General features: G+C 50.2%; 2 protein-coding genes across 2 annotated transcripts; both read left to right on the forward strand.

Annotated features, from left to right (window-relative positions):
- Positions 1-201: 201 nt before the first annotated feature.
- Positions 202-9,099, forward strand: ANKRD39 (ankyrin repeat domain 39). The gene is made up of 4 exons (XM_038551115.1): positions 202-343; positions 4,788-4,891; positions 5,532-5,735; positions 8,131-9,099. Exons 1-4 carry the CDS (start codon positions 244-246, stop codon positions 8,272-8,274), a joined length of 552 nt encoding a protein of 183 aa, XP_038407043.1. The 5' UTR covers positions 202-243; the 3' UTR covers positions 8,275-9,099.
- A 1,882-nt stretch (positions 9,100-10,981) lies between these two features.
- ANKRD23 (ankyrin repeat domain 23) lies at positions 10,982-16,783 on the forward strand. Its single transcript, XM_038551114.1, has 9 exons — positions 10,982-11,272; positions 12,518-12,664; positions 12,805-12,933; positions 13,840-13,965; positions 14,232-14,330; positions 14,414-14,512; positions 14,640-14,738; positions 14,880-14,978; positions 15,074-16,783. The coding sequence occupies exons 1-9, from the start codon at positions 11,246-11,248 to the stop codon at positions 15,167-15,169; spliced, it is 921 nt and encodes a 306-aa protein (XP_038407042.1). The 5' UTR covers positions 10,982-11,245; the 3' UTR covers positions 15,170-16,783.
- The last annotated feature ends 1,951 nt before the right edge of the window (positions 16,784-18,734 follow it).

Below are 18,734 nucleotides of genomic sequence, written 5' to 3' on the forward strand. Positions count from 1 at the left end.
CCCGGCGCCCGGCCCTCGGCACTCGCTTAGCCTGGGACGCCCTCGCGCGGCCGCCGGGGAGCGCAGCGCAGCCAAGCCCCGCCCCCGCCTGCACTGGCCGCGGAGCTACAGCCCCGCAGAGCCGGCCTCCGAGGACCGCCGCGGCCCCGCCCCAGGCCCCGCCCCCCGGCCCCGCCCCGCCCCGCCCCCGGCCCGGCCGCGCGTGCGCACAACAGCCGGGGCGGAGCGAGCTCCCGGGCCGACATGGCGTCGCCGCAGCCCTGCGCGGACGGGCCCTGCTGCTCCTGGCCGGGTGCGGCGTCCGGCGTGCAGCAGACGCTGGACGAGATGGACTTCGACAGGGGTGAGACTCCGGCTCTCGCCAGATCGTGGGACCAGGGAGGGCAGAGAAGCGGGGCCGCGGCGCGCCTGGTGGGGGCGCGGGCGGGCGGTGGGCTCACAGCCCCCTGGTCGCGGACATCCCGCGCGGGACCCGGCACGAGCTCGGCCACTAGAAACTTCGCTTCGCGCGCGGGTTGGGAAACGGGGGCCCTGGGTTCGGCAACTTTCCCAGGTGCTGGGGCGGGGCCCGGTTCCTCGGCCGGGGCGCCGCCGGGAGACTCGGGCCGGCCCGGGGGTGTGCGGGGTCGGGGTCGGGGGGTCGGGGGTCGCAGCCACGCCGAGGCCGTGGAGCGTCAGAGGGGCCGCGCTGCGAAGGGAGCTGACGCCCTGGCCGCCCGCGTGAGCCCCGGGGTCCGGCGGCACACGTGGGCCTCGACGCAGGTGGCGTCTCTACCTTTGGGGCCCAGAGACGGAACCCTTTTACCCCATACTCCATGGAAGGAGGTGGCATTGCCTGTAAGGACAGAGTAAGGCTGAAACCCAAGTCCTCTCTTCTCGGGAAGCAGCGTGTCCTCTGTCAGGGCGGAGGCCGCTAATGCAGCACTAACTCATCAGCTGTTGGGTAGATGCTGCCGCTTTATGTGCTTTCGGATTTAATTGACTGTGAGGCAGCCGTGCACCCGCGCAGCGGCCTCCATGGCGCCTCCCTCTGGGCTGCTGAAGCAATTCCCTCTTGGGCCTTCCTGCTTCACTCCTGCCCTCCAACCGTGTTTTCTACGTTACGCAGAAGCCAGAGTAAACCTTTTGAAAGTATTAAATCAGATAATTTTATTGCTTTTAGAATCAACTCAGATTCCCTTCATGGCCTACAAAACTGTGTGATCTAATCCCTGCCTATTCTACTTCCCTGCCTCCACTTTATTTCTCATCCTTTTTTTTTTTTTTTTAATTTTATTTATTTATTCATGAGAGAGAGAGAGAGAGAGGCAGAGACACAGGCAGAGGGAGAAGCAGGCTCCATGCCGGGAGCCCGACGTGGGATCGATCCCGGGACTCCAGGACCGCGCGCCCCAGGCCAAAGGCAGGCGCCAAACCGCTGAGCCACCCAGGGATCTCATCCTTTTCTTTCCCCAGTCGCTATGCTTCAACCACACTGGGCTTGTTTGGGTTTCTTAGGCAAGATCTCTTTCTGACTTACAGCCATGGTACTTGCTCCTTGGAATGAACTTCCTGCAACATTGAGGAACTCCTTGGTCTCACTCAAATGTCACCTCCTCCGGCCCACCCACGATGAACACCCCATTCTAGTAGTTCTCAGCTGAAGGGGCCAGTTCTAACCCTTAAGGGTCTTTGGCAATGTGTAGAAACAATTTCAGGTTTTTTTTTTTTTCTTTTTAAGATTTTATTTATTCATTCATGAGAGACGCACAGAGACATGGGCAGAGAGAGAAGCAGGCTCCCTCTGGGGAGCCTGACACAAGATTTGATCCTAGGACCCCAGGATCACCACGAGCCAAAGGGAGTGCTCAGCCACTGAACTACCCAGGTGCCCCAACAATTTCAGGTTATTATGGCTGGGAGGGTGCTACAGTCATCTAGAAGGTAGAGACCGGGAATGCTGGTCTATATCCTACAATGCACAGGACAGTTCCTCCTACCAAAGAATTAACTGGCCTAAAATGCCAGTCGTACTGCTGTTGAGAAAGAAACCTTACCCCTGTCCAAAGGAGTAAGGTTTCTCTGATATATTACTTCCCCTCTGTTACTCTGATATATTATCTTTCATCAAAGCAGTTTTTACCACCTGATATTACTTTGTTTGCTTATTCATTTATTATTTCCCACACATGGGAAAGATCCTTATCATGTGGATCTTTTTTTTTTTTCTTCATATCTCCTCTGTGGGTTCATTTTCCCTTTTCCCAAAGTATATCCTTTAAAAGTTTTTTTCAGTGAGTATGATTCTCCAGCTCTCTGTCTCTGTATCTCCTAACTGGTAACTTAGTAGGGTGTAAAATTCTAAACTGACAATTACTTTTTCCCTCTCAAACCTTTGGAAATATTATTTATCTTCTTTTTCTGCTACTACTGTTAATAATTCTGCTGGGGGTGTCTGGGTGGCTCAGTCAGGAGAACAAATGACTCTTGGTTTCAAGGTTGTTAGTTTGAGCCCCACATTGGGTATAGAAATTACTAAAAAAAAAAAAATGTTTTAAAAAAATTTAGGAGCACCTGGATGGCTCAGTTGGAAGTGCATGCAACTCTTGATCCTAGGGTTGTAAATTCAACCCCACATTGGACGTAGAGATTACTAAGAAAAATAAGTAAAGGGATCCCTGGGTGGCGCAGCGGTTTGGCGCCTGCCTTTGGCCCAGGGCGCGATCCTGGAGACCCGGGATCAAATCCCACGTCAGGCTCCTGGTGCTTGGAGCCTGCTTCTCCCTCTGCCTATGTCTCTGCCTCTCTCTCTCTCTCTGTGACTATCATAAATAATAAATAAAAGAAAAAAAAAAAAAAAAAAAAAAAAAAAAAAAAAGAAAAATAAGTAAACATTTTTTTAAAATCCTGATAATCTGATTATGATTCTTTAGTGACTCATGATCTTTTCTTTTTGGTAACTTAAATGTTCTCTTTATTCCTGATGTTTGGTCATTTTACCATGGTAGATTTGTTTTGATTAATTCTCTTTGGGATTAAATGTGGTTTTCGTCTGAGAATTCATGGTTGTCTTACTTCAGAATAATTCTTAGACATTATCTCTTCAGATAGTTCTTCTCTCCCATTCCGTCCAATTTCTCTCTCTCTCTCTGAAACTTTTTTTTAAAGATTTACTTATTTATTTATTTATTTAGGCTAGAGAGAGAGAGAAAGAGGCAGAGACACAGGAGGAGGGAGAAGCAGGCTCCATGCCGGGAGCCCGACGCAGGGCTTGATCCCAGGACTCCAGGATCGTGCCCTGGACCAAAGGCAGGCGCCAAACCGCTGAGCCACCAAGGGATCCCCTCTCTCTGAAACTTCTGTTGATACATTTTGCCTTCCACCTTTCCTTACCTCTCTTTACCATTTGCATTCTGGGTGCTTTCCAAATCACTAGTTCTCTCTCCAGCTAGTTCTGCAGTACTGTCCAACCATCTGTTGTTGCTGTTTTATTTCAGTGATCCTATTTTTTATTTACTGACTTTTTTTTTTTTTTTTTTAAGTAATCTCTACACCCAGCATGGGGCTCAAACTCATGACTCTCAGATCAAGACTCACATGCTCTACTTGCTGAGCCAGGCAGGTGTCCCTAACTTTTGTTTCAGATCTCCTTGTTCTTTTTTTTCTCCCTAAGGTTCTGTTGATTTGTAGATTGTATCCTTTCATCTCTGTGAACACGTTAAAAGTGTTTTAGATTGTGCTCTTATGGCTCATTTTTGAAGCATGCATTTTTTTCCACTTGTTGTATTTGCTGACTGTCACATGGTGGTGTTTTGCAGCTTTTAATTTTTGAGCTCACAGGGTAGGTGGTGGGGTGGGTGTCTTCTCTTGTTAGAGATTATCTACATACCTTTGTTGTCTAGTGGAGATATCCTTATAGGACATTTTTTAGAAGTTCCCTTTGGCACAGCCCTTAGAGCATTCACTTGTCTGGATCTGTTTTTATGACATCTTTAGCTTGAGAGTTTTGCTCCCCAAGGGTATAAATAAACATAGGTCCCCTTATACAGTGATATATGTCAACTACTTCTCTATAAAGTTGGAAAAAATATAATACAGTTAATAAAATTTACATGATGGGAAAAATACAAGAATATAAATTTCCACATCTCCAAGTTACATGAGTCATGGTATTTGATTTTTTTAGATTTCTTCTGCCTTTGCTGTCTTCTCACGCCTATTGAAATGTTGTGTTTTCTCATTTCCTTAAATTTGTCTTCACTTTCTTCTGGCAACTGGCAATGTCTTTTTCTTGCTTTTGAATTTGCCTATATATTCAGACATTTTAGACATTATTTAACATTTATATGTTTGAAGTGGAAAGAAGAGATTTGTGTCTGCCCAGCCCTACTGTCCTGATTAGAGAAAGCCCCTTGTCTGTCTTGTTTACAGCTATATCCCCAGCTCCTAAGATAGTCCTTGGCACAGGAGAGATTTCAGTTAAATTTTTTTGTTTGTTTATTTAGAGCTCAAGTGGGAGGAGGGGCAGAAGGAATGAGAAAATCTCAAGCTGACACCCCTCTAGGTGCTGGTGGAGGGCCTGTCACAGATGCGGGGCTTGATCCCAGACCCTGTGATCATCACCTGAGCCCAAACTGAGAGTCAGGTGCTCAATAGACTGAGCCACCCAGGCACCTCTCAGTTAATATTTTTTGAATGAATAAATCCCCCATTTTATAAATGAGGAAATGGAGGTGCAGAGGTAAAGGAATCCCTAAAAGTCTTCCAGTCATTCAGCATTATCCAGCACTTTGGTTGTCTTTCCACAGGAATCTGGTCAGCAGCCCTGAATGGAGACCTAGGCCGAGTGAAGTATTTCATCCAGAAGTCAACAGACCCTAGCCAGCCTGACTCAGCTGGCTACACTGCTCTGGTGAGCTGAGGAGGAACATGGGGTCGGGGGAGGGAGAAGCTTTCCCAGGAATGCCTGCTCTCTGTGGCCGAGGGTGTGATGTTGCCTTTACTCTCGCCCTTTCTTCTCTCCCAGCAGGTTTTCACTTTTATTTTATTTTTCAAAGATGTTATTTATTTATTGAGACACACACACACACACACACACACACAGAGAGAGAGAGAGAGAGAGGCAGAGGCAGAGGGAGAAGTAGGCTCCATGCAGGGAGCCCGACATGGGACTCCATCCCGGGTCTCCAGGATCAGGCCCTGAGCTGCAGGCGGCTTTAAACCACTGCGCCACTGGGACTGCCCAGGTTTTCACTTTTAAACATTGTGTGAACCTCATTTTTTTTTTCTTAGTGTTAGTGCTTTACATCAGTTATTTAATTTCATTTACCTAACAGTCCTGTGAGGTAGGAATGATTATTATCCCCATTTTCCTGCTATTAACTGATGCTAGAAATGAAGAAGCTTGTCTTGATCACACAGCTCCTGGAGATAGCCGCTGAGATGGTTCCCATCCTCTCGCTCCATAGCCCATGCTCCCACCCACCCACCCACCCACCACCCTTGTTGCGGGCTGGGCTCTACTGTCTGACCTCGGTCTCTGTTCCCTGCAGCACTACGCCAGCCGCAACGGGCACTATGCTGTATGCCAGTTCCTGTTGGAAAGCGGGGCTAAGTGTAATGCCCAAACCCATGGGGGCGCCACTGCTCTACACCGGGCCAGCTACTGTGGGCACACCGAAATCGCACGGCTCCTGCTGTCTCATGGGTCCAACCCCAGGTTGGTGGATGATGATGGCATGACCAGTCTGCATAAGGTATGTATGCCTCCTTACCCCCTTCAAAAACTGGGTTTTTGTCAGATAAAAGTTAGAACATGTTCACTTGTAGAAAATATGAAGAAAGCAGAAGAGCACTTGTAATGCCAGTGCTTACCAGTCATCGCTTTAGGATTAATGTATAACCTGCCAGCATTTTCCCTGTGCATGTAAATTACAATTTATTTCTTTGCTTTCATGATATGTCATGAATGCTGTTTCCATGAGGTTAGTTTTCTGACACTCACACTTGCTCTTGCCTACTCCTGTAGCCCACTCTCCATCCAGTAGCCAGGGTGATCGCTCAGTTAATTTTGTTCTGAATGGAGATACCTACGCATGATAAAGAGTTCAAGGAGTGCAAAACAGTACAGCATGGAAATGTTTCCCTTCCACCCTGACACCTGGTCCCTCAGTCTTCCAGGGCACGCTGCTGCTCAAGGCATCACTTTTACTGATTGCTTAGCATTATGGAGAAGTGGTTTGTGCATATTTTTGGTGGTACGTGTGTAAATGTATTCTCTGTGAATTTTAAAATAAAATTTAAGCAGTTGACTACATGACTTACCATGAAAACCTGTGGCAGACACTTTTCTGCTGTCCATCAAAAATTTGTGCTCACTCTTTCATATTAGAGACCTGTCTCTCAGGGCTTTGCGTCCTGGACTACCTTCTGCTCCCTCTAGGCATATTGTGTGGCGAGTTCTCAGCCAGTAGAAGACAAGACACACTGATGAGCCTTTCTTCAGGAAGAAAGCTTTTAAGAGCCAGTGTTCTAGTCCATCACCCCAGCCAGTAAGAGAGACACCTAAGGGTAGCAGATCCACAGCAAACAACCCGGACTCCAGAAACCTGGTAGGACAGGAAGGTGCTTGCTTTGGTTTACAGCAGCCTTGAAGAGTTATGTCTGTGAGGATATTTTCATATTTTGAAACATCTGACTGTTGAATAATACATGTTACTATTTTTTAATGTATGATGTCTGTGGGGGTAACACTTCGGTAGAGATACTAGTAGGTTAAATATGTAGCAGATTTTATTATGGTTTTTAAAACTTTGTAATACCTCTTATATGAGGCATAGGCATACCTCAGAGATATGCAGACCATCATAATAGAGCAAGTCAGAGGAGTCTTGGCTTCCCAGTGCCTGTAAAAGTTATATTTATACTATAGTATAGTCTATTTAGTGCACACTAGCATTATGTCAAAAAAATTATGTACTTTAATTTAAAAATACTTTATTGCTGGGGTACCTGGGTGGCTCAGTCGGTTAAGCGTCTGCCTTTCGCTTAGGTCATGATCCCAGGGTACTGGGATCGAGCCCTGCATCAGACTCCCTGCAGGGAGTCTGCTTCTCCCTCTCCCTCTGCCTGCAGCTCCCCTCACTTGTGCTTGATCTCTCTCAAATAAATAAATAAAATCTTGGAAAAAAAAAAAAAGACCTGCTAAATAAAGACCTGGATTCATATTTGAGATGATGTTTGCTACTAATATTCATTTTGACACCTTTCAAAAGCCCCCGTGGTGCATCAGCCTGATTGTTGGGAGAAATAGGGAATAGAGTGGTATAAACACAGTTGTTAAGAGTTGAGACTTGGCAATCAGACAGACCTGGTTTAGGATCCCCAGGCTACCATGCCAGCTCTGTGACATTGGACAAGTCACTTAACTTGTATGAGCCTCAGTTTCTTCATCTGTAAAATGAGAATGATGGTAGTTCCTACCTCATATGCTTATTATGAAAGTTAAATAAGCTAATCTGTGTAAGTCACCTTAACTCTCTTTTCTGGAGGAGGTAGATTAAAAATTGATATCCAGGTTGGGATCATCTATTTCAAAGGAAGAGGAGAAAGCTGGGAAGCTGGACCCATTTTTCTCTGCTCATCTGAACGTTCGCAGAGGGCAGAGGCCATGTCTGGTTTATCTTGTGCCTACAGTGCCCAGCTGATGGAAGACTGAACATTTGTAAAAGAAACTTAGAGATCCAAGGTTCTATATTTGTTTTTGTTTGTTTAAAAATTTTATTTTTAAGTAATGTCTACACCCAACATGGGGCTCACAGAACACCAAGACCACGATTCGTGTGTTCCATCAACTGAGCCAGCCAGGCATCTTTATTTATTTTTAATGTGCAGGCCTGGGCAGAGAAGGATGGCTACTGAGCAGGAAAAAAAGAAAGAAAAACTCAAGCTAACTGCCAGAATAGCACTAGGTATTCCACCAATCTGATGCAAGTCATTGAGTTTTGGTAGCAGTTAGGGTAAGTCTGCTCAGGAGCTGGCATCTCCCCTTTCCATAAGATCATTTTTAGGACCAAGAGATGCCCGGAGGTGGAGCAAGAAAGGGCAGGGCCCAGTGGGGATATGGCTTGATCCGGGCATCTTTCTCCGCAGGCTGCCGAGAAGGGTCATGTGGACATTTGCTCCCTGCTGTTGGCACACAGCCCGGCCCTGAAGGCTGTCCGGGATCGGAAGGCACGACTAGCATGTGACCTGCTGCCCTGCAACAGTGACCTGTGGGACCTGCTGGCCAGCTGAGCTGCCACCTTTCTGTCTCAGACTGCCGTGCCAGAGTACACAGACTAGCCCTCCCGGCCCTGCCTTGGTCAGCATCCGTGCTGGGGTGGGAAACTGAGGCCTGAAGAGCCCCGTCCTGGCTGCTGTGGAAGCGAGGGGAGTAGATGCGGCGGAGCTGCAAATGCTTAAGCCTGGACAGATGATCACATTCTAAATTAGTTCATGTGGAAACATCTATCCGTTTGGAAAAAATAAAGTTGTATCCTTACCTCATCCATGCACAAAAATAAATTTCAAGTAGATTAAAGAACTAAGTATAAAAACAACTACATAAGTATTAGAAGAAGCTATGGAATATATGTCACAAAGCTGCTTTCTAGCTCAGCACCCTTGAGAAAGATCACTTGGCCCATCTGTCCCTGCTTCCTCATCTGTGAGTGAGGGCCTGCCTCAGAGGCCTTGTTAAATGAGTGAATATACCGAGAGCACCAGAGTGTGCCAGGCACGTTGCAAACTGTGTTAGAGCATCCACTTTTTCAAATTTTATTCATTTTAATAATCTGATAGATTAACAAGTGCTATTGTTTTATTTTGTGTTGCTAATTACCAGTGATGTTGACCATCAGTGATGTTGACTGTCTTCTGTAAACTTCCTATTCATACCTGTTGCCTAAAGATTTTTTTTTCCTTTTATTGATTTGTAGGAGTTCTGTATTATGGATATTAATCTTGTTTATATATATATATATTTTCTTTCTTAACATCACTTTGTTAGTATCTGTTCATGGAAATTGATAATCCATCATAGACAGGAGTTTGACAATATTAAAATTTAAATGAGCAGGGCTAGTAATTTTATTTCTTTGTAGCTACCTAGAGAAATATCCACATATCCATATATTTACTTACAGAGACATCTACAGAGTTGTGCATTGGAGCATGTGCAGTAATGTAAAAAATATAGGAAGAAAGGAGATAAGTTAAATGCTCCTGGCTAGGGAAATGATGAAATTCTGGTAACGTGTCATTGGCATGCAGTGCAGGCTAACATGGAAAGCGCACTGAGTTGCGATCCCAGTATGATGCCTCTTACAACATGTCTGTAGAAACACGTGTACATACACAATACAGGGAAAACGTGGGAAGGATATGTATTACGCTGGTATCTGTGGTGTCGTGGTGTCCTCTCTTCTGCTGTGGCGAGAGTGGTTTGTCAAGTGCGTTGTGAGCTTTGTTGTTTGGGTTTTTTACTGGCAGTAATCTTTCTGTAAGAATTAATACCAATTTCACATGGAAGAAGCTAGTTTTCTGGTGAGAATTTCTGTTGATGCAAAATGCCTTATCCTCAAATGTTGAGGGAGAGGAGTTCTAGAGTCAGTGGCAGACGGTGGACCAGAGTTAAAGTCTGTCTTGTCTTATTTCCCTTCACTCTAGTCTAGGCAGCTTTCCCTCTTCATAACCAAAGGCAAGAAATTAACTTTGACAAAAACCCCTAACACATAAGGACTGGATTTCTTTAAAAAACTCTGGTCCGGAGTCTCAAAACTTGGACACATTTAGTGAGAAGCCAGCTGTGAGCCACCATTCTCAGCTCTTTGGCGCCTTGGGCTGTCCTTGACCTGTAGTTCTCCCTCCCTCTTGTTCTGGTCATCCCTGTTCATGCAGCTCCAATTCTGGAGCCTGATGTACTATCAGATTTCCTTTCAAAGGTCAAGTCAGAATTCAAGGCACAGCTGGGTGAAGCGCATGCTGGGCATCTTAAATTAGGAAGTTTGGTGACTTGAGACAGGTTGCTCTGTGACTAGATTAATGGCTAACATTCCATACTTGGAGTGGATCTCAGGCTAGCTCCCCCGTGGAAAGGCATGCTCCCAGCCCAGCAGAGCATCGGGTAGGGGATCTGGATGTGTGGAGTATGGAATGTTTTTCAAGAGGTAGGAGGTGCCAATGACAGGCTGCGCTCGGTTCCTGGCTGTCATGTGGTGTAATGCACTGGCTCTCGGAGTGGCAAGGGAGAAGCTGGGGTTGGGGGGGGTGGGTACCTGGGAGAGGAAACTAGTAAAAGAAAGGATGGCAGCCTTGAAACTGGGAGTGGGGGGGATCCCTGGGTGGCGCAGCGGTTTGGCGCCTGCCTTTGGCCCAGGGCGCGATCCTGGAGACCCGGGATCGAATCCCACGTTGGGCTCCTGGTGCATGGAGCCTGCTTCTCTCTCTGCCTCTCTCTCTCTCCATGTCTATCATAAATAAATAAATCTTTAAATAAAAAAAACAAACAAAAAAAAAAAGAAACTGGGAGTGGGGAAGTCTATTGAAGCCTGGTTTCCTCCTGTAGGTGCCTTGCAGATTCCTGACGCGGCGGTCAGCCTCTTGGGTCTGTCCTTCCCGAGGTCGTCTCTAGGATTCTGGCCTCCTTTGGCTTAGGACAGGCTGGCTGGGTCTTTCAGGGTCTCAGGCAGTTGGACCTGTGGCAACATGGAGGCTCACACTCAACTCTTTTTTTCTTTTTTTTTTTTTTTTTAATTTTTTATTTATTTATGATAGTCACACACACAGAGAGAGAGAGGCAGAGACATAGGCAGAGGGAGAAGCAGGCTCCAGGCACCGGGAGCCTGATGTGGGATTTGATCCCGGGTCTCCAGGATCGCGCCCTGGGCCAAAGGCAGGCGCCAAACCGCTGCACCACCCAGGGATCCCTCAACTCTTTTTTTTCTAGTGGCCCAGGCACCCCCGGCCACATGTCTATTGGTTGGATTACCCCTGAGCAGGTGTAAGGGATGGCACAGGTGCAGGAGAGTGGGTGTCTGAGGATGCACCTGACTCAGCCCAGAGCGGCTCCTGCTGTGTTCAGCGGGCTGCACGCCCACGCTGGTATTTTGGTGAGCGTTACAGAACCACTGAGCTATCTGGCCTGCCCTCCCCCAGGACGTAGCTCTCCTATAAAAGGGCTGAGCAGCTCAGCTCCTCTGACTGGGGCGTGGAGAGCAGGGGGACCATGGACACCATCAGCATCCAGCAGTTGGTAAGGACGTGGGGCGGAGGGTGGGAGGCAGGTTACTGTCTAGGTGTCCCCAGGCTGACTCAGCAGGAGGACGTCCAGCTAGAGGGGGGCAGGCGGCTGCTATCTGTGGCTGGAGGATTGGTTTAGTGGCAGAAACGTGTGGTGGTTTTCCGGGGTGTCCATCCAGCTCCGTGAGGCAGTGAGAGGGGAGCAATGGGAAGACATCAAGTGACGGTGTCGGCTGACAACCCTTGAGTTAGTGAGTCTTGCTGGGGAGTGTGATGGCAAGAGGGACAGGAGATGGCAGGCTACCGCAGAGGACACGGATGTTGCCGCGGGGTGCGTGGGCTCAGCTACTGTGACAGCTGATGCTCTGGAAACGGTGCGGGGGGCCTGGCTGCCTTGGTCGGGGGGCAGGAAGGAGGGTGCTCTGGAGTTCCGGGCAGTGAGAGAAACGGCCTACCAGTGAGACTTGGGGTGGCAGTTTGGGTGCAGGGGGGCACGGGAGCCCCACTGTGGGCCGGCGCCTCCGCTAACCCGGCCCGGGACGGCCTCTCCGGGAGCCGGTTGCAGGGCCAGCATTTGCTTTAGAGGAGAATGTAGTTCTTTTCTGCCCTGCCATCCTGTCATCCCGTCATCCCAGCCGTTTCCCTCCCCCCGGTATGCTTCTCCTCAGTGCTCCCCAGCCCCTGAGCCCCTGGCGGTCAGGGAGGAAGAACAGATCATTGTGTGCTGGGTTCTGCCCCGGTTTCCTCCTCAGCCCCTTGAGCTGTGTGCTAGTTTTACCCCATCCTAGTGGTGAAAAAAAGAGCTTCACAAGAGCCAAGATTTGAACCTAGGAATTCAGACTTTTACCCGGGAGGCATCTCTGTCCCTCTGAGCTTGGGGTCAGGTGGCAGTATGGCGTGATCTGATAGGAATGTAAGGATGACAGCCCAGTAGGGAAGCTGAGGGGTCACCTGTCCTGAGCATACCTGGACACAAGCCCAGCAGTATAAATAGATGTGGTGTCATGGCCCCGACCCTGTGTCCTGCTGACAGGACAAGGTAGGCGGCGGTTATCCTCCCGAGCCCTGGGCAACACTCCTGGGGGTGAGAGCCAAGAGCCACAGGCATCAGGGAGCGTGCCAGGAAGCTTCGAGAAGGGTCAGGCCACTGTGAGCTCCACTACACTAATCTCTGTCAGGAGGGATCCTTTACTGCACAGCTGTGTTTTCTAGGGATTCCTCATTTTTCGGAGTGTTTCTCCATGTCCCGTTCCTACAGGTGTGTGGAGACAGAGTTGAAAGGAAAGTGTTGGGATGTGGACGGGGAGCTCCTGATCCTGGAGGCGGGCCCAGGGCCTGGAGGCTGGGAGCCCAAGAGGCTGTGGCCCGGGAGCGGTGGAAACTGGAAGAAGAGAAGAAGAAGAAAGTGAGTGGGGCTGGGGCTGGGGGTGGCGGGTGCTAAACCTGAGCGGGCAGGCTCTGAGCAGCGGGGACCTCAGGCAGCTGGGGTCCCCCCGAGGGCAAGGCCCGTGGCTGACGGCTGGTGTGGCCTGGTCTGTGCCCCAGGTTGAGAGGTTTAACAGCTCCAGACTGAATCTGGAGACCCTGGCTGACTTGGAGAACTTGGTTCAAAGACGCAGAGAAAAGCGACTGAAACGGAGAGTCCCCCCCAGGGCACCTGAGCCCGTGGCTAAGGTGAGTGAGAAGTGGGGGGCTGAGTTGCTGGGGGAAGCGCTTCCTGGCCCCGCAGGTGGGCTTGGGCTGCTGAGCTGCACAGACTCCACTCAGGAGGCCCCACAGCCCTCGTATTTGTTTGCTGGGGACCCCACACCCCATGGCTCAACAACAGGAATGTACGCTCCCAGTTCTGGGGGCCGGAAGTCTGAGCCCCAAGTACCGGCAGCGTCCGTTCCTTCTGAGGGCTGTGCGGGAACGCCTAGGCCTGCCCTCTTCTAGCTTAGGTGCTCCTTAGCTCGTGGTGGCCTCACCCTGATCTTGGATCTCTGTGGCACTCTCCCTGTGGGCGTGCTGTGTCCACATGTCCCTTTCCTTTCCTTTCCCTTTCCTTTCCTTTTTTCTTCTTTCTTTCTTTCGATTTTATTTATTCATAAGAGACAGAGAGAGAGGCAGAGACACAGGCAGAGGGAGAAGCAGGCTTCATGCAGGGAGCCCAACGCGGGACTCGATCCCGGGTCCGCAGGATCAGGCCCTGGACCGAAGGTGGCGCTAAACCGCTGAGCCACCCGGGCTGCCCCACATGTCCCCTTTCATTCAGGACACCAGTCGTGCCAGATTAGGGCCCACTTAACTCCACTGTGACGTCATCCTAACTAATTACAGGCACAGTGGCCCTATTTCCGGATACAGCCACATTCTGTGGGGAGGGCCATGGCAACCCATCATGGGCACTACAGGTGCCTATTCCGTGAATCTCGGGGGGTGCTGCGGGGTCAAGAATCCATGGTCTGTATAAGCCACCACCCCACACGCTAGTCCATGGCTGGCTCTTTGGGAGCCGCTTGGCTAGGCTGGTGATGTGGTGGTGGCCCAGGGGCCTACAGTTAGGGGAAGTGCTTTGGTCTTGTCTTGTGACTTACGCAGCCACAGCCCCAGGCCCAGCGGGAGCCTGTGGACCTGGAGATGTTCCTGAAGGCAGCTGCTGAGAACCAGGAGGCCCTGATTGACAAGTACCTGACAGACGGAGGGGACCCCAGTGCCCATGACAAGGTAGCAAGTGGTGGGGAACCAGACTGCAGTGTCAGAGCTGCCGGGGAGCCATCCTCAGTGTGTTCCAGGCGAGGCCTAGGAAACTGCTTGCCTCTTTTATGGGGTGCGAGCCCGGTGGGGCCTCCTGAGCCCAGAGTGTGTGGCCCTGGGTGTGATGAGGGACCAGGCACCTCCGTTCGGGGAACCTGTACTGGGAGTTGGACCCAGGGCAGGGCCTCGAGGGGGCGGCCGTGCTCCCACCTGCTGATCGCCCGTCTCCGCCCCAGCTGCACCGCACCGCCCTGCACTGGGCCTGCCTGAAGGGTCATGGCCAGCTCGTGAACAGGCTGTTAGAGGCGGGGGCTTCCGTGGATGCTCGTGACCTGGTGAGAAGTGGGGCAGGCCCATCCTCCCGGCGGGCACCTGTGCAGCACCATAGCATGCCAGTGCCTCGATGCTTGTTCTGCAGCTGGACAGGACACCTGTGTTCTGGGCCTGCCGTGGAGGACACCTGGACATCCTCAAACAGCTGCTAAACCAGGGAGCCCAGGTCAACGCCCGGGACAAGGTGAGGGGGACGCTGAAGAGAAGCCGGTTGAGCAGTGCCCAGGATGGAGGAAGAGAGCACAGCCACTCGGGGCTGGGATGAGGCCTCACCAGGTGGGGGTGGTGCTGACCCTCCTTCACGCCCTCAGATCTGGAGCACCCCGCTGCACGTGGCTGTGCGCACAAGACACTGTGACTGCCTGGAGCATCTCATCGCCTGTGGAGCCCACCTCGATGCCCAGGACAAGGTGGGTGCTCGGTCTTTTTGGTTTGGGTCAGCTCTGCCAGGGGACAGTGACTGATGGAGCCTGAGCTTAGGGAAGGCACCTGCCAACTGGACCCTCCTGGAGACGGGGAGCTCAGGAGGATGACCTCCCATTTCCCAACAGGAAGGGGACACGGCTCTGCATGAGGCCGTGCGGCATGGCCACTACAAAGCCATGAAGGTGCTGCTGCTCTACGGAGCCAAGCTGGGTGTGCAGAACGCGGTAGGAGCAGCGTCGAGGCCCTGGACCCTGGTCTGAGGAGGGCGGGTGGCCCCTAAGGAGGAAGGAGAGGACTGATCTGGTATCCTTGTTCCCAGGCTTCGGTGACCCCGGTACAGCTGGCACGGGACTGGCAGCGGGGCATCCGCGAAGCACTGCAGGCCCATGCCGGGCATCCCCGCACCCGGTCCTGACGACAGCACCCTGTAGGGTCACTTCACCGCCACCATTCCATCCCTTTCACCTCCCATCCTTACGTCCTCACCATCACCCGCACCCCTCAGCTGTCCTCAGCTCTCTCCCTCCGGGGGCTGCTTCCTCAGCCCACCCCACCAGGACTGAACAGCAGCGCGATAAAGCAGACCCCTGCCCAAGTGTCAGGGATGGCTTGTTCCCTGCCAGGGTGTGGGTTCGGGAAGGCTGCCCAGGACCACAGGGAAGCAAGAGGGGGGCCAGGTGAGGACTGTGCAGGAGGGTGGCACTCCAGCACAGAGCAAAACTGAATAGTCCTAAGCCTCGGGCTGCCCAGGGCTGGGCGCTAGATGTCCTTGGTGTCCCTGATGCTCAGTCTGGGAGACTGTGCCCCCCCCGCCCCTGGACCAGTTTCCTCTGGGTTTGTGTGTGTGTGTGTGTGTGTGTGTGTGTGTGTGTGATCCAGCATGAGGCCAGCAGCTGCCATCCAGGCGTTCCTGCAGTTGGCCGAGGCCCTTGGGCAGGGGATTTCTCTGGGAATTCCATTCCTATCAGTAGCAACCCTGATAGTGTGTGGAGTGGCTCCACGCAGCTTTGGCCTTAGGGATTCTGGAGTTGGGTCTGGCAGTTGAGGGGCAAGGGGGCGGGGGCGGTCACAGGTTTGAGGCCCCCTGCAGCCCAAGTCCAGTACCAACCTGGTTGCCTCAGAAGCCCTAAGACTGGTGCTAGAGCTGATGTTTTAGGGAAATCTTGTGTCTACTGGCCCAAGGCTTCGGTCAGCCTGCCTGCTGCTCTCTAGTTGGCCAGCTGGTGGCGCTTTTGTAGGGGTGAAATGCCTGGGAGCTGGGGATTGCTTGTGGCCCACCCAGCTTTTGGGGTGGCGGCCCGTAACCCTACTTTGCCTCAGGCGATGTCACCCTAGCACTAGAGCTTGAGCCCTGGCCTGGACCGTACAGCTGCACCTGCTCTGCTTCACCCCACCACGCAGGGGGACACCAAGGAGCTAGTGGCTTAGCCCCGGAGGGGAAGCACTGCCTACTGCCCCTCCTCCTCTCTTGAGGGGTGGCACATTTAGGACCCAGCTTCGCACAAGTCCTCACCAAGGTTCCTTCCTTCCACTGCCTTTTCTGTTTGACGTCGCATTGGCGTAGACCCATACTGCTGGCGGGCCTGGGTCCTGAACTGGCAGGAAGTGAATTTTTAAGGAACTCTGCCCTAAATGGAGAACCGCAGGCTGAGGTATGGGCTTTAAGATGAAAGGTATCAGCCTCCCTCAGGTACAAAGTACCTGGATGGACATCCGTTTTGCAGCAGTTCTTTTCTACCCTAACACTGGTGACCTTTTCAGGCCGAGCATAAGGCCATTCTTACTATGTGACAAAGCGACTACAGCTCCCACCAGGAGCCACACATCTTTTCCCACTGACAGCTCCTACCCTGTGGGGAACTGTGCTGACAGTTCACCAGGCACTGGAGCCATAAGGAGAAACAGGAATTCAAGTTCATGGAGAAGACTCCCCATCTAGAAGATGGGGACCCTTATGTGACAGTCAAAAACACCTTTTTATACACATCAATATTTTTTGTTCATTAAAACTGGTTGACTATCCATCACAGCTTAGTTGTCCCTTCTAGGCCACGGTGGTGGGAGGTGGGGGCAGTTCCATAGTTCCAGGGCCTGGTCTTCCTCAGCCGCAAAGCTCAACCTGTTAACCGTACCGGCCTGACAGCAAGGCAGGCCAGCTACAGAGTGGGGAGTCCGGGCCCTGGCTCTTGTGCTCAAGGCATCTCTGCTCATTGATGGACAAATTCAAAGAGCAGTGGTTCTCAGCCTTGGCTGCTTATCACAAGTTTTTAAAGTCCTAATGTGCAAGCTAATTACATCAGTGTCTCTAGGGTGGGACCCAGGTATCACCACGAGCACGCAAGGACATACCTAAATAGGAAATCCTTAGGAATCTACAAAGAACATCTAAAATAAGGGAGTTCAGCAAGACCTCGGTAGAAGATAAACATGCAATGACTAGCTGAACACCATGAAAATCAAATTTAATTTAAAATTGCCTTTAAAAACATGTAGATGTAAATCTAACATTTAAGGACTTTTAAAAACTACAACACAATGATTAAAATCAAAGAGGACTTACATGGGAGAAACACCTTGTTTGTGGATAGGAAGATGAGACCCAGTAAAAGATGTCAATTCTCCCCAAATCGATACACAGGTTTAATGCAGCTCCTACCTAATATCGCAAGATTTTTTTTTTTCTGTAGATATAGTTAAGATGATTTAAAAACTCATGGCTAAGGGGCACCTGGGTGGCTCAGTTGGTTAAGCACCAGACTCTTGATTTTGGCTCAGGTCATGATCTCAGGGTCCTGGGATCTAGCCCCATGTTGGACCCTGCGCTCGCTCAGTGGGGTATCTGCTTCAGAATTCTCTCTGTCCGTCCCCCTGTTCTCTAAAATAGATAAACCTCTAAAAAAAAAAAAATTAAAACTCATAGCTGAAACAATTTTGAAAAGTAAAGTGGGAAGAACCAGTCTACCCAATTTCAAAATTTACTATAAAGCTACAGGTAATCAAGACAATGGGGTAATTCATGGAGGGACAGACACAGATCAACAGAACAGAGGAGACAACCCAGAAATAGACACAAATCTGCCCACCCGATTTTGGACGAAGGTGTAAATGAAAATTCTACAGAGGAAAGCCTTTTCAACAAATGGTGCTAGAACAACTGGACGTCTATAAGGTAAAAAAAATTATAAACCCTTGACCTAAATCTTATACAAATTAACTCAAAATGGGCCACAGACTTCAAGTAGAAAACTAAAAATTTTAAAGATTTTGAGAGAGCGTGAGGGCGAGCACAAGCAGGGGAAGCAGCAGGCAGAGGGAGAGGCAGACTTCCCCTGCTGAGCAGGGAGCCCGATGTGGGGCTTGATTCCAACACCCTGGGACCATGACCTGAGCCAAAGGCAGATCCCTTAACAGGACTGAGCCACCTAAGTGCTCCAAAACTATAAAAATTTTAGGAAAAAAAACCTAGGAGACAATCTTTGGGATCCAGGAGAGCTAGGTAATTCTTAGACATGATACCAAATGCACAATCCATAAAAGAAAACCGGTAAACTAAACTTCATCAAAATTAAACTTTTGCTCTATAAAGGATACTGTTAAGAGAATGAAAGAATAAACTAAAGGCTTGGAGAAAATATTTGCAAACCCAAAAAGCCAACAAAGGACTAGTATTTAGAATATATAAAGAACTCTGAGAACTAAGACCAAACAATCCAACTAGAAATGGGTGAAAAACAAGAACAGTTCACAAAATAAGCACACAAAGATACACATCAGCCATTATGTTAATACAACTGGAAACCACAACGAGATCTCACTACGCACCTACCAGAATGGCTAAAAAATGGTGACAATACCAAATGAGTTGAGGATTCAGAGAAACTCAATTACTCACATGCTCCTGGTGGAAACGTAGAATTGTATACTCTCAAGACATGTGGCAGTGTCTTTAAAAAACGAACCATGCAACAGCCACACGACCT

Source organism: Canis lupus, chromosome 10 (genome assembly GCF_011100685.1).
Source record: "Canis lupus familiaris isolate Mischka breed German Shepherd chromosome 10, alternate assembly UU_Cfam_GSD_1.0, whole genome shotgun sequence".
Lineage (NCBI taxonomy): Eukaryota > Metazoa > Chordata > Mammalia > Carnivora > Canidae > Canis > Canis lupus.